General features: G+C 28.7%; 4 protein-coding genes and 1 long non-coding RNA gene across 7 annotated transcripts; 3 read left to right on the top strand and 2 right to left on the bottom strand.

Moving 5' to 3' along the window:
• Positions 1 to 673: 673 nt before the first annotated feature.
• Positions 674 to 3,188, top strand: LOC105673398 (glutamate receptor ionotropic, kainate glr-3-like). Its single transcript, XM_067354245.1, has 7 exons — positions 674 to 973; positions 1,117 to 1,211; positions 1,327 to 1,500; positions 1,677 to 1,903; positions 2,092 to 2,309; positions 2,611 to 2,852; positions 2,957 to 3,188. The coding sequence occupies exons 1-7, from the start codon at positions 755 to 757 to the stop codon at positions 3,186 to 3,188; spliced, it is 1,407 nt and encodes a 468-aa protein (XP_067210346.1). The 5' UTR covers positions 674 to 754.
• A 795-nt stretch (positions 3,189 to 3,983) lies between these two features.
• On the bottom strand, positions 3,984 to 14,484 carry mRpL45 (mitochondrial ribosomal protein L45). 3 transcript variants are annotated; one of them, XM_067354222.1, is made up of 7 exons: positions 14,217 to 14,484; positions 13,621 to 13,944; positions 13,361 to 13,512; positions 13,157 to 13,205; positions 12,900 to 13,049; positions 12,501 to 12,820; positions 3,984 to 4,121 (listed from the first exon to the last, which is right to left on the bottom strand). In XM_067354222.1, exons 1-6 carry the CDS (start codon positions 14,265 to 14,267, stop codon positions 12,521 to 12,523), a joined length of 1,026 nt encoding a protein of 341 aa, XP_067210323.1. In that variant the 5' UTR covers positions 14,268 to 14,484; the 3' UTR covers positions 3,984 to 4,121; positions 12,501 to 12,520. The 3 variants fall into 3 exon arrangements, with proteins under 3 accessions (XP_067210323.1, XP_012224429.1, XP_012224430.1); XM_012369006.2 differs by lacking the exon at positions 3,984 to 4,121 and adding an exon at positions 7,371 to 8,729; XM_012369007.2 differs by lacking the exon at positions 3,984 to 4,121 and having other exon boundaries at positions 12,422 to 12,820.
• LOC136999681 (uncharacterized) lies at positions 4,448 to 7,115 on the bottom strand. The gene is made up of 2 exons (XM_067354197.1): positions 4,686 to 7,115; positions 4,448 to 4,614 (listed from the first exon to the last, which is right to left on the bottom strand). Exons 1-2 carry the CDS (start codon positions 6,323 to 6,325, stop codon positions 4,590 to 4,592), a joined length of 1,665 nt encoding a protein of 554 aa, XP_067210298.1. The 5' UTR covers positions 6,326 to 7,115; the 3' UTR covers positions 4,448 to 4,589.
• On the top strand, positions 9,324 to 10,515 carry LOC136999696 (uncharacterized). Its single transcript, XR_010890014.1, has 4 exons — positions 9,324 to 9,426; positions 9,921 to 10,015; positions 10,094 to 10,267; positions 10,424 to 10,515. It is a non-coding gene; the product is annotated as an uncharacterized lncRNA (long non-coding RNA).
• On the top strand, positions 10,683 to 11,880 carry LOC136999689 (uncharacterized). Its single transcript, XM_067354239.1, has 3 exons — positions 10,683 to 11,133; positions 11,310 to 11,566; positions 11,661 to 11,880. The coding sequence occupies exons 1-3, from the start codon at positions 10,987 to 10,989 to the stop codon at positions 11,878 to 11,880; spliced, it is 624 nt and encodes a 207-aa protein (XP_067210340.1). The 5' UTR covers positions 10,683 to 10,986.
• Positions 14,485 to 14,639: the final 155 nt, after the last annotated feature.

Below are 14,639 nucleotides of genomic sequence, written 5' to 3'. Positions count from 1 at the left end.
TTTTGACTACATTTTCACAACCATCGCGAACATATTCTACAGAAAATTTATTTGCAAATTATAATTTCTACGCGATTAGAAAATATTGTATTTATATTGTAATGGCCGCTATTGCTAAGTCAGAATTAATGCTGTAATAATTAATGCTGTAATAATTAATGCTGTAATTATTAAAATTATAATAAAATTATTAATTAAACATTGTCACGTATAAATAATAAAATTTTGATTTTCTTATGTTCTCCTATATATTAATTATGCTTTTTTTACACTTAAATTCGAATAATTATGAAACTCTTGCAAAATTCAATCTTATGATGATCATATCTGCAAATTCTATAAAAGAACAGTTAAAAACATCACATTTCTGAAAGAATTCAAGCAGAAGAAGATTGTAAAAAATTAAAACATCAATTATTTCAATATTTCTAATAAAAATATAAATTGACATGCAGAATAAAAATCTGATCAGTTTGGAAGCCATCTAACTGAATCATTACCGATGAATGTGATTACGTTGCGTGACGTCTATCAATTTGAAAAATGACTTATCTCCATATCACATATCGATCTTCGCCAATCTCGCAACAACTGTCCATTAAGATTGACATGGGCCCATTAGAGGAAAACAATAAACACACCGGGGTGATGTACGGGGTTAAAAACTGCAATCTCTATATATACCCTTGCTTACCTATATTCTACGCGACGTGAAACGACGTAGAAGTAGTTCAAGGATAGAAGTTTGCGAGGAATGGCTGCACGATGCGTTTTAACGATCGCAATTTTTCAGTTCGCGATCGCGAGCTGTTGCGCTGTAAATGGAATAATTTGGCGCAAACAGAAGCAAGAATTCGTACAGTTGTTCAGTATCCCGCAATTCGCCGCTCTTCAAGAGGAAACCCTCGCCAAATATAGAGCTGAAGAGAAGCTCGATATGAAGCACGAAGTAGTGAAAGCTGTGTATTATGAGGTGCAAAGATTCTAATCAAGATGTAGATATAATATCAAACAAAAATAACACTCGAGTGTCTAAAAGACATTTCAAAAATGTTCCACATTTTTTGGAGACGTCTGTTAGATACTCTGTTGTCTGGAAATTTCATATGTTCGCAGGAAAAGAATATGGTGATGTTTTACGACAATAATACGAAAGTCGGCGGTATTTGCGGCGAGCTGTGGTATCTTCTTGCGGATTATCTGAATTTTACGTACGTCACAGTGAACAGTACAATTTTCTACGCAATACTGCACAGATCTTATATCGTGAGCTTCATTCGCTCAGCTACTTATCCAATAATTAAAAATTATTATATTTTCTCTCAGGTTTGTTCCGATAAAAACTACGAATCGAGATTTCGGTCAGAGAACAGAAAATGGCAGTTATAAAGGTCTAGTTGGCATGCTTGCACGTGACGAAGTACAAGTAATCCTGAGAAGCGGATTTTTTAAAGCTCGTATGAACGTCGTGGACTATACGATACCTCTTTGGAAAAGCACGTGAGGTTTCGCGTCAATCCACGCTCAGTAATAAATTGCAACTGAAAAGTTGCTCATCTATAACACGTTTTCGAATTATTAGTTAAATATTTTCTCTTTGTAGAATTTAATAAAAAAAAAGAAAATGAGAGAATTTTCTGATATCATCAGCAGACATTAATGAATTGAAGTTTCAGGTTTCATATTTATGTTCAACCGGAACGGCTATATGATAATAAGTGGGTATTTACGCTGTTTTCCCCGAAAACGTGGTATTCTATAGTTTTCCTGTTCATCATTATAAGCTGCGTCGGTTATTTTTTACAAAAAATACCGACCGATTCTAAACGCAAGAAGAAAGACTGCACAAATTTCAGTCTAGGCGATCATTTTTTCCATTCTTTCGCTATGATGTGTGCGCAAGGTGCTTAATGTGATAAGAAATAAATTAAGCGAAAGCGTATTTGTAACAGTAATTAATAAAAATTTGTGTATATTTCTAATATAAGTTGAATGATAACATATGTGAAAGATATTTTCGTACATCAATTTATACATTAGTTAAGCATCAAAAAATTGGAATGAGATAAATTAGTATCCGCTTTTTTACAGGCTATATACCTGACGCTTATCACAACAAATTCAAGATCTTGTCGCTATCAAAAAGCATATTTGCGTGGCTAGTATTGTTAGCCTTCAGCTCCCATCTCATATATCGCATGACGAATAGAGAAACGACGTTGCCGTTTACAGACATAGAAACACTTTTTAACAGTACTAAATATGTTCTATTAGCATTCCGTGGTTCTTTCCTCTTCAATTACCTTCATGTAAATATCTAAGATTCAAGTTTTTAGATCTACAATTTTTTTCTATTAATACAGGAATTTTAATTAATCTTAATATTAATCACTTTTAAAAACAATTGCTCACAGAAAAAATAATTTTTATAATAATTGAAAAAAAATTAAAAATTTGTACTAAAATAATGGCATACAATAAAATTACGTATTCTATAAATTAGAAAAAATAATAGTATATATATCTAACTAAAAAATTGAATGAAAAATATATAAAATGCATTTTTAAGCAATCTGTGACAGCTTATTACACTATAGCTTATTATTTTAGAATAAATATGGAAATAATACAACTGGCCAAAATCAGCGCATACATTTCATAGATATCGCAGAGGAAATGCATAGGAAAATCTGCGACAGCATGAAAAATTACGCGTTGTTTGAGATCGAGGATCGATTTATGGCATTAAACAGGTACGGCTGCTCGCTTCAGTCTATAGGCAATTACAATCAGACTTGGATAACGTTCGCACTTAAGAAGGACTTCCGCTACAAGAAAACCATTGACTCAACGTAAGTATCGCGTAAATAAATTAGTCATTATCTGTACGTCCAATATTAAAAAATTTATTATATAAATTAAATTTTTTTTTTCACTGTTATTCTCTATTTTCCAGACTTATCAAATTCAACGAAGTCGGTATAATGGACGCTCTAAAGGATCGTTGGCTAAATATCAGGCTAGAAAATAAAGAACAAAACAAGTTCAAAACGATCGATTTGCATCAAGTGCACTTGATTTTTCTAATACTCTGTTGCGGAATACTCATCTCATTTACAATACTCATTCTAGAGAATATAAAATATTATTATGATACGAAGAACGTTCGACGCAGACGTAGACGTTAAGAAATAAGCATTTGATATATTTGGAGGAAACTGTACATGAATCTAAATACATATGTGGAAAACCGAATAATAATTATTTTAGCGAATATCCCTCTGTTACTTCATAATTTATTTATATTGCCTTTCTAATATATACTAATTATTTTTCTATTATATGCACAATTTATATTGCAGTTGTATCGGGAAATTATAATATATGACCTTATAGAGTTGGCCTTCGTCATTTCAACGCACGCATTAGTTTTGCCATGACAAAGTATCAATATGCTATTAAAGCATGACATTTCGCAGATTGTAATAACAGATATAATTAATTAGTTTATGAATTTAAAACATAAGTACGTAATAAAATTCATAATTATAGTTAATATAATAAAAAATGTAATTTTGTTTATTATAAAACATAAATTCAAAATCATATTCATAATTTTATAACATAAAACAAATAATTATACGTCACATCTATATACGCCACTTTTCTTGGATATATTAAATTTTAGTAAATTAAAATCGTCAAAATCAAAACTGCCATTATTGCTGATTGGTACTTGGACGCCGTTATCATCATACTCATTTCTATCATTTTTATCATGTCACCTTCTGAGGGAGAATAAATCTATATAAACAATTATAAAATACATGAAAAAAGAAATTGTCTGGTTTTGCTGTGATCGTTATATTGTAAATTCTTAATAAATTAAACGCGATTTGAAAAAGATAAAAAATTAATTATATATAATAATATTAAGAAAAACACTAATATTAACAATCAAACTTACAATTTTTTCAGTTTAGTTGGCTTCTCAAATGATGTTCATCTTTAACATGGTCATTGAAATGCGTTATCATAGCAACAGATGTGCTTCTGTGACTAGTATTACAGATTACTTCAATCATCACTATTAGTATGTACCCCCTGGTATATGGTCAATTCTGAAATGTATGTTTTTTAATTGTTCTTTAGAACGCTTGAATGCGAGCGTTAATAATCTTTCAAATTTTGAATTAAAATAAAAATAAAATGTTCTCAACACAAATAATGCATTTCACGCAAATGAATTGAAATATATTTTTCTTCAACATTAAAATTTTTAATATATTTTTTATATGTAAAGATTGTAAGGTGGACATCTCTTTAACAATACGTAACTATCTTTTAGTGACATAAATGTTCTGTCTGTTTCATGTGATGAAATGCGATTTGATAAACCAAATAGGTCATGTGTTTCTTGCGTATTTTTTAATTTGTCCGAATGCGTCCCTTTTATATGAGAATCCAAACATTCCTGAATAGAAAGAGGTAAGTTGTCGTGACAAATATTACACTCCACCACAAAATCATTTCTTTGTATCCAATATTTCTCTGTCCAACTTCGAAATGTATGACTGTTCTGTTGATCTTTAGAATGCAAATTCAAGTGATCTCCTACAAATTTAGATGTAGATAGAACTTTTGAATCACAAATAATACATTGTGAAAATAATTGGTTTAAATACTTGAAATACATCCATGGCCGTTTTCTTAGTTTTCCCCCTTCTTCGTATTTCCAAATTTTTTCATGGAGTTTTGCTATATGACGTATAAAGTTTCCATTATCTATATATATATATTTATTTCCACAAAACTTGCACTGTGCTTCAAAATTCGTAAGCTTTATATAATATTCCCATATATGTTTTTTAGTTGCAATATCTAATGGCATAAAAGTTACGTTCGTTTCAAGTGATGAAACACGTTCTGACGAATCAACTGGGTCATGTGTTTCTTGCATAATTTTCAATTTGTCCAAATGTGTCTTTCTTATATGAAAATCGAGATTTTTTATAATATCAAGAGATATGTTGTTGTTGCAAATACTACACTCCACCACAAAATCATTTCGTTGTGTCCAATATTTCCGTTTCCAATTTTGAAGGATATGATTCTTCCGTTGTTCTTCAGAATGCGAATTTAAATGATCTTCTAAATCTTCAGATTTAGATGTAGACAGAATATCTGCATCGCAAATAATACATTGTGATAATAGTTGATCTGAATACTTGAAATACATCCATGGCCCTTTTATTAGTTTTTTCTCTTCTTCGAATTCCAAAATTTTTATATGGAATTTCCTTATGTGACGTTTAAAGTTTTGATCATTTATATAAATATATTTAATTTCACAATACTTGCACTGTGCTTTAAAATCCGTCAGATTTATATAATATTCCCATATATGTTTTTTAGTTGCAATATCTAGTGGCATAAAAGTTATGTTCGTTTCAAGTGATGAAACACGTTCTGACGAATCAACAGGCTCATGTGTTTCTTGCATAATTTTCAATTTGTCCGAATGTCTATTTCTTATATGAAAATCGAGATGTCTATGAATTTGAAGAGATATGTTGTTGTTGCAAATATCACACTCCACCTCAAAATCATTTCGTTGTGTCCAATATTTCCGTTTCCAATTTTGAAGGATATGATTCTTCCGTTGTTCTTCAGAATGCGAACTCAAGTGATCTTCTAAATCTTCAGATTTAGATGTAGACAGAATATCTGCATCGCAAATAATACATTGTAATAATAGTTGATCTGAATACTTGAAATACATCCATGGCTCTTTTATTAGTTTTTTCTCTTCTTCGAATTCCAAAATTTTTTTATGGAATAGTCTTATGTGACGTTTAAAGCTTGAATCATTTATATAAATATGTTTAACTTCACAATACTTGCACTGTGCTTTAAAATCCGTCAACTTTGTATAATATTCCCATATATGTTTTTTAGTTGCAATACATAGTGGCATAAAAGTTATGTTCGTTTCAAGTGATGAAACACGTTCTGACGAATCAACTGGGTCATGTGTCTCTTGCATATTTTTCAATTTGTCAGAATGTGTCTTTCTTATATGAATATCCAGATAATGGTGAATATAAAGATTTAACTTGGTGTGACAAATATTACATTCCACCACAAAATTATTTCGCTGTGTCCAATATTTCCCTTTCGAACTTCGAAGTATATGATTCCACCGTTGTTTTTCAGAATGCGAATTCAAGTGATCTTCTAAATCCTCAGATTTAGATGTAGACAGAAATTTTGCATCACAGATAATACATTGTGAAAATAATAGGTTTAAATACTTGAAATACATCCATGGCTTTTTTATTAGTTTTCTCTCTTCTTCGTATTCCCAAATTTTTGTATGGAAACTTTTTATATGACGTTTAAAGAGTTTGCATCTTCTATATAATTAAATTTAATTTTACAATACTTGCACTGTGCTTTAAAATCCGTCAGATTTATATAATATTCCCATGTTCTTTAGTTATGAGTGACATTGTGTCCGTTTGAAGTGACTGAACGCGTATAACTGAATATGATACAAGAACCTTTCTATCGAAAAGTAGAAAACAGGACAAAAGAAGACGCATGATTTTTCATTTGTATGTAAATATTGATACGTCAGTCAAATCTAGCTAACAATTACCAAAACACCCGGAGCATCTCATGCCGAGTATGTACAGTAATAACATCTTAGCGAAAGAGACGTTGCAGTATATACACGAATATACGGTTTTGTGAGAAATAATGGACAAATAATGTATTATTTATGTATATAAAATAAAACTACTTTCAAATTATGACTATATCAAAAAAACGCGTATTTTTTTTAATTATTTAACTGCGTTAAATGCAATTAATATGTTGATTGCAGAAATAAATAGATGTAATTTACTCAACAGATATGAGTACATAAACAAATTATTATATGTATGCATTTATTCTGATTTATTTTCAGATATGACATCATCGTCGATTTTTTTTTTTTATAAAGTGCACCAAATTATTTTTGTAAATTTCGTATCATCATTTTATTCTTATTTGCTGAATAATTATAGTTTTTAAAGCTTTAAGCTTATCTTTAAATACCTGTATTTAAATGGAGAATATATTTAATGTTTTAAATGTTTTAAATATTTTAAATATTTTTACATATTTTAAATATTTTTAAATCGTAAAATTGTGAATATGTTTAAATATTTTTGTTAAAACTTATTTTGACAGAGTTATTCATCTGCGTACAAAAATAATATCGGCGTTTCTGAATAATGTAGGATATATTGAGTAAAGATAGATATTTATTTTCATAAATTTCGATAAGTTTTGATAGAGAAATGGACTTCTTTTCTCTTAAGTAATTTTGTTAAACTAGGGACACAAGCGCGCACTGTGCGCGCTATTTACCTTTTTAGTTAGAAAGAATTATATATTCTAATTATATGCTTAAGAAAAATAATATTATAATATCACCATTATTTATATATTATACCATCATTATTCGCATTATTCAATTTCTTAATCTAATTCTAATCAAGAATCCATATTTTCTAGATAAGAAATCACTACTAACTTTAAATTTATTAGCTTCGATATATCAATAACATCATAATATCTCAACTGTATCACAATATTAAAATAAAATAATTGTCCTAAAATAATGGCATACAATAAAATTACGTATACAATAAAATTACGTATTCTATAAATTAGAGAAAATGATAGTATATATATCTAACTAGTAGGTTGAATAAAAAGTATAAAAGATGCATTTTTAAGCAATCTGTGACAGCTTATTACATTATAGCTTATTATTTTAGAATAAATACGGGAATAATACAGCTGGCCAAAATCAGTGTATAAATTTCATAGATATCGCGGAGAAGATTCATAGCAAAATCTATGACAGCATGAAAAATTACACGTTATTTGAGATCGAAGATCGATTTATGGCATTGAACAGATACGGCTGCTCGCTTGAATCTATGAGCAATTACAATCAGACCTAGATAACGTTTGCACTTAAGAAGGAATTCCGCTACAAGAAAATCATTGACTCAACGTAAGTGTCGCGCAAATAAATTAGTCATTATTTATGTCCAATATTTAAAAAATTATTATATAAGTTAAATTTTGTTTTTATTGTCATTCTCTATTTTCCAGACTTATCAAGTTCAAGGAAGTCGACATAATGGACGCTCTTAAGGCTCGTTGGCTAAATATCAAGCTAGAGAGTAAAGAGCAGAACAAGTTCAAAACGATTGATTTGCAACAAGTGCATTTGATTTTTCTAATACTCTATTGCGGGATACTAATCTCATTTACAATACTCATTCTAAAGAATGTAAAATATTATTATGATACAAAGAACGTTTGACGTAGACGTAGACGTAGACGTTAAGGAATAAGATTTGGATATATTTAGAGAAAACTGTACATGAATCTATATATGTAAAATACCAAATAATAATTATTTTAGCAAACACCCCTCTCTGTTTCTTCATAATTTATTTCTATTGCCTTTCTAATATATACTAATTATTTTTTTATTATATACATAATTTATATTGCAGTTGTATAAAAAAATTATAGCATATGACCTTATAGAGTTGACCTTCGCCATTTCAACGCACGCATTAGTTTTGCCATGACAATGTATCAATGTGCCATTAAAGCATGACATTTCGCAGATCATGATAACAAATAAAGTTGATTACCTGTAAATATAGGGGTGATATATATAAAATCCGATACGGATTTATATTTATTGTTCGAATAAGATAACGCTTGAAAAGCAAATATGTCGAATAAATCTATTATCTATTTTTGCAATAGTTTTCTATAATATTTACAATATGCCATAACTTGCAATTGTTCTTCCATGTACTTCCATACACATTCTCAACAATAAAAAGAAAATATACAGTATAAAATAAAAAAAAATCGAAATTAACAATCTAAAGATTGACGCGACACACGCTAACGAGATTTCAAGAAAAAGATCTCATCTAAAGTGACACGATGACAGGCGTCTTTTTTACATCTATCACAGAAATCAATCCGATCGTGATAAGTTTTGCTTTTATTGAATATCGAGCTTGAATAATATATCAGCAAGTATGCGTGTAATAAGAAATTTGAGCTGCGCTATCCAAAGAGACAATTCTACAAGTTTTCGTACGGCATCAACAGTACATCCGAATGAGACGATTATTATTTCTTCTTATATTATATAAAATGTTATCATCGTCCGACACGATAAACGGTGTGATTTGGAGCAAAACGCGGCAGAGTTTTGTGCCAATTTTCAGTATACCGATTTATGCTATGATGCAACAAGAACGATTTAGACAGAGTCGAGAGCTGGAAACTTACAATTTCCAACTGCAGAACTTGACTTTAACTTCTTACCAGGTACATTTTTAAAAATCACAGTTATTTTTTTATATACTTTGCACATGCATCCAAATTTCTCACTACAAATTGATTAGATATTATTTGTTAATTAATAAAGCACGATTTGTACACAAAAACTTGTATATTAAAAAATTTGATTATTTAAAAATATTTATTATATATTGAAACTGTGTGAAATTTTTGTCTCTGAAAAGACTACAGCTTTCATTTCTTATAACACTTATATAACCTACATCTTCAAAAACAAAATTAAAAACATCTCTGAGAAAAGATAATTTGATGACTAAGTATGAGCTAATGCATCACCATGTTTTTAACTTAAACTGGAAATCCCCAATGATTACAAAAGCAATCGCCACAATAACGTAAAGAATATCTATCTATGCTCAAAGAAAAATTAATGGACATAACTTACAAAATAATAATGTATTAAAGAATATAAATTAATACTAAAGAGATTGCATGATAATTTTATCGATTACGTATTACAGGAACCGCATTTTTTGACTTTCTACGCCAACAATACAAAAGTTTCAGGACTTTGCGGTGAAATATGGAATTTACTTTCCAAAACGCTGAACTTTACGTAAGATTGCATAGATTACATCATAAAAACAGATTGTCGTATTAACAAGACTAACTAGAAAATATTTCTAATTTTTAGATTGAAGCCAGTGAAAGTAAACGTAAACAGCTTGGGTGTAAAACATAAAAATTCCACTTTTGACGGATTATTAGCTATTATCGCTCGCAATGAAACCATTGCAATACCAAAAGTTGAAACGTTTCATTCGCGACTAATGGCTACTCGTTTTACGATGCCTTATGGACTAAACGGGTATTTACCACAATTTCTTAATTTCTAATCAAGAAATCTTGATTTTTAAATAAGAAATCACTACTAACTCTAAATTTAGTAGCTCCGATATATCGATGACGTCTTAACAACCCAACTGTATCACAATATTAATAATAATCTTAAATAATTTTACAGACAGTATTTGTACATTCGTCGCGAAATGATGCCCGACAACGAATGGATGATAAAAGTTTTCTCTTGGAAAATATGGTGTGGCATATTCGTTATGCATATACTACTAAGCGTATGCACCTATTTAACAGAAAATATTTCGCTACAGACTGAACATAAATATCCAGCTGCGCGTTTCAGTGAACATTTATTTTATAATTTCGGAAATCTCTGCAATCAAAGTACGTACAAATAATCAGTTTAAGTGCAATATTATTCACTTTCGTTTCAGAAATAAATTAATTCATTATAAAAAATATATGCGTTGCAACAAAATAAAGTAATAATGCAAAAATTATTTAATGTTATATTAAAGGATTTGATATATTTTTATAATTGAATATATAAATTTTTAGAATTTTACTATGCAAATAATAATTATTAAGAAAAAAAAAAAACATTAATAGACTCATTTATTAAATATAAAAAGATTATTAATTTAAATAATTGTAATAGGCTATATTCCTCATTCTCTTGCTAGAAGATCAAGGATATTAGAAGTATCGCTGGGTTTTTTTTGTTCTGTAATGTATATGGCATTTGGTGCTGTATTATTCATTTATATAACAAAAAGTATCTCTATACCGCCATTCGATAGTTTCGAGTCTCTGGTGACTAATACTAAATATAACGTTATCACTATGAAAGGTTCTAGTGGAGAAATCGGATTTAAGGTATTGATTAACATATATTCAATAATGTATGGATCTATCATATTGATTTATAATTTAATAATTTTCAGATTGCGTATTAAAGAGATCTCTTATTAAATCATGATTTAACTAACTACTTTATTTTGAAGTGTTTTATTTTATACATGCTCTTCTAATATATTTTTTTTAATTTATAGGTAATCACTGATAAATCATTTATAAGAGCAAAAAGAGAAAGACGCTTGATCGTAGAATCAAAAATTGAGGACATGCACAGAAAGGTATGTTCATCTTTGCAAAGAAAAAAGTATGCTATATTCCAAAGTGAAGATGAATATAAAGTGACAGGACATATTGCATGCAACTTAAATCGAACTGGAAGGCCTTATTGGAAAATGTGGGTAGCTTCTGGCATCGCGAGAAACTTTAAATACAAAAGGAGTGTGGATCTTGGGTAAAAAAATATTTGCTTAAAATGATATTCTAAGTAGAGTATTTTGAAGATTATAATTGATTCATAATACTTTATAATAAATTATTATAAATAGAATACTCAAATTAATGGAAGTTGGACTTTTGGATGCATTGAAGAATCGTTATTTAGAACCGAGAATTAAACAAAATTATGATGATAATTTACCGAAACCGATTGAAATATATCAAGTTTCTTTAGTAATTGCAGTGATATGCTGTGGAATGATAATTGCTATTATTGTCTTTATAATCGAAAAAATCATATTTGTTTATATTAAACCTAAACAATTGTAATTATTTTTCCTTTTAATTGTAAATGTATATTCTACAGAATATTTACTTGCAAATAGAAATAGTGTCTAATAAAAAATAAAATGTATATTGTAATATTAATGTATCTTATTCATTTCTATACTTTAAAATTTTATGTCATTATTTGACAAGCCTAAAACTTTACTGGATGCATTGAAATTTTATGTTTTAAAGAAAAAAATGGTCTAGAATGTTAAAGTACATTTAATTCGTTTCTATGCCTTAGAATCTTATATCATATCGATATGATAAAAAATTCTAAGGCATAAAAATGAATAAAATAAATAGAATTTTATAACATTATAGAATCTTATATCATAATGTTATGTTCTAGTATAATTAATTCTCACTGTAATTTTCATTACTGACTAAGTAATAAGATTATTAATTAAATATGATCAAATGTAAAAGTATTATTAAAAAGAATATATGATCTTATAATATGATATCCTAAAATGAACGAAAAGGAAGTAACTTTGTAATTATATCTGTTAGGAGGAATATCGAACAAAATCTTTCAAAATACACTTTTAACTATTGCATAAATTGCAATATATTTTGTATCTTAATCTTATACAATATATAATATAAACATTACTTACATAAATTACATGTCATGAGTTTACGCAAGTTGTGTACTTGTCGCATCCTTTGATACATCCTTTGGTGTATCTTCTACTAACGTAGCTTCCACTGGGGGCGGCCCCGTAGGTTCAGGATCACGTTTCTCTTTCGGCAATACGTATGTACTTTCTGCTATGTCCGTTGGAGTCATCCATGATGGTATAATTTTACCATGAATTCGCCAAGTGCCGTATTCATTAGCCATATGTCTTTCGAACACTATGTATTCTAATACGTCTTTCCTTAGAATTTCGCTTCCCTGTATTAAACGACCAAACCTATCATAAATTGCTAACATCTGCAAAGGGGAAAAATTGTGTTTAGTTATTAGTGTTGTAAGGAAAAGTAAAAGAAAACTAGAGAATAAATTATCAAACCTGTTGTGTATGGAACCGAACAGTAAGCTGTGCAAAAATATTTTCTTTCGATATCACATCCGTAGTCCTTGCGTGTACAACGCGAGCTGGTTCCAAAGATTCTAAGAATTTCCAGTGTATAGTTTTATTCATCATATTATGTGTTATTTTCTAAAAATACAGAAATTATGGCAATATAGTGCATTATTATATGATAATAAATATAATATAAATTTCTATTTTAAGTTGGCAACACATGGAATACATTTGAAACTTACAGGATATGCTGTTTCTGTAACATATTCTAGTAATTTCTTCCGATTTTTACTAAAATTTAAGAAAAATATTTTATTTAATATTATGTTAAATAAATAAAAAAAACTTACAGATTACTTATCATTCTTTTAACTTATATTGTTTATGACTAAAATTTAAAAAATGTAAAAGTATAGAAATATATATAAATATTTGTTATTTCTTACGCAGCTAAAGCTTCATGTGCCTTTTGATAAATTTCCAAGGCTTCTTCTACAAAATAGGATGTCTTAAACAAGTCATCAAATGTTTTAATTTTTCTAATAGCCAGTAAAGATTTGCCTTTTTTCTCCAAAAATGTAAACTTTTGCTTTGCACCCTATATTTCAATCACAAAATAAATGATTAAAGAATAGAGAGAACATATCTATAATACAAAATTAAAATATTATGTTAAAATATTATGTTAAAGCAATGCAAAATATACCTCTTTCGTAATAGCAGAATATTTTCCATCTCCCTCAGGAGCAACATAGGATTCAAAAATTGCAGGAGTACAGCTGATATATGCTGGCCTTTCCTGCCAAGGTTTCTGTGGAATATAACCATGTTCTTTCATCTTTGATCTCATTTCTTCCGTGGTCATTTCAGTAGAATCTTTATCTTCATTTTCGTTAAAGTCCGGTAGTTTTATTTTTACAACTTTTTGTCTTCTTTCTTTCTTAAATTTTGGATTCCAGTGCTTATTGATATATCTGACTTGTGTAATGTCAGTATAATTAATAGCACTAAACAATGCTGGTACATTGTTCTGAAATAGATTTTTACCTGTTTAGTTGCTTTACATTTGTAATGTTACAATTTTTACATATTTAAATAAATGATACTTTCAGTATATTATGCATTGAAGTATTTTAAAACTTCTATATTTTAAATCATAAACAAAATGAAACAATTTGTGATTGTTTCATCTTTTGCTTCATAATTCAAAAAAATAGGGCCTTATTAATCAAAAATTTTTTTAAATTAAATATTATTGTAGATTACTTTAGCTTTTAGAAAAAAAGAGCAATAGAGTTATACCTGTATACATTTCCCATAAGTAAATACTGGAGTTACATATCTTAATAGCATCTTTGGAAAGATTTTTACTAGTTGAGAAATTATAAAATATAAGAAAGAGGAAATAAAACTACAAAATATATATATAAATCTGCTATTATCTTTACTATATTTCACGTTTTTATCTCGTTCAGTCTTGTTTCACGTTTCACATTTGAGGTTAAGTCGAGCCGCTCAAAGCCGCTCAGCTGTTAGCAAACATGATCTGTGGGAATAGAATATACAGAGGACCAGATAACATTTTGTGAAATTGCTTTCTTATAAAATGCATATGTATTGTAATTTATAGTCGAAATAAAAATGCATAAACTTTGACGTGCAATTTCATTAAAAAATTATAATTTTTCCATTCAACAACATTGTAAATCTTTTTTTTAACTGTAG

Source organism: Linepithema humile, chromosome 4 (assembly GCF_040581485.1).
Source record: "Linepithema humile isolate Giens D197 chromosome 4, Lhum_UNIL_v1.0, whole genome shotgun sequence".
Lineage (NCBI taxonomy): Eukaryota > Metazoa > Arthropoda > Insecta > Hymenoptera > Formicidae > Linepithema > Linepithema humile.
The sequence above is the reverse complement of the archived record's forward strand: the minus strand, read 5'-3'. Positions and strand labels throughout refer to the sequence as shown.

Excerpts from the sequence above, each read along its gene's own strand:
- LOC105673398 (XM_067354245.1), top strand. The coding sequence starts at position 755 with ATGGCTGCACGATGCGTTTTAACGATCGCAATTTTTCAGTTCGCGATC. Across the intron at positions 1,904-2,091 it reads CGCTATGATGTGTGCGCAAG|GCTATATACCTGACGCTTAT; the intron begins GTGCTTAATGTG and ends GCTTTTTTACAG. Across the intron at positions 2,310-2,610 it reads TCCTCTTCAATTACCTTCAT|AATAAATATGGAAATAATAC; the intron begins GTAAATATCTAA and ends TTATTATTTTAG.
- LOC136999681 (XM_067354197.1), bottom strand. The coding sequence starts at position 6,325 with ATGTATTTCAAGTATTTAAACCTATTATTTTCACAATGTATTATCTGT. Across the intron at positions 4,615-4,685 it reads CGGCCATGGATGTATTTCAA|GAGATCACTTGAATTTGCAT; the intron begins GTATTTAAACCA and ends CTAAATTTGTAG.
- LOC136999689 (XM_067354239.1), top strand. The coding sequence starts at position 10,987 with ATGTATATGGCATTTGGTGCTGTATTATTCATTTATATAACAAAAAGT. Across the intron at positions 11,134-11,309 it reads GTGGAGAAATCGGATTTAAG|GTAATCACTGATAAATCATT; the intron begins GTATTGATTAAC and ends TTTAATTTATAG. Across the intron at positions 11,567-11,660 it reads AAAAGGAGTGTGGATCTTGG|AATACTCAAATTAATGGAAG; the intron begins GTAAAAAAATAT and ends TATTATAAATAG.
- mRpL45 (XM_067354222.1), bottom strand. The coding sequence starts at position 14,267 with ATGCTATTAAGATATGTAACTCCAGTATTTACTTATGGGAAATGTATA. Across the intron at positions 13,206-13,360 it reads GCACATGAAGCTTTAGCTGC|TAAAAATCGGAAGAAATTAC; the intron begins GTAAGAAATAAC and ends CTTAAATTTTAG. Across the intron at positions 12,821-12,899 it reads TTCGGTTCCATACACAACAG|ATGTTAGCAATTTATGATAG; the intron begins GTTTGATAATTT and ends TCCCCTTTGCAG.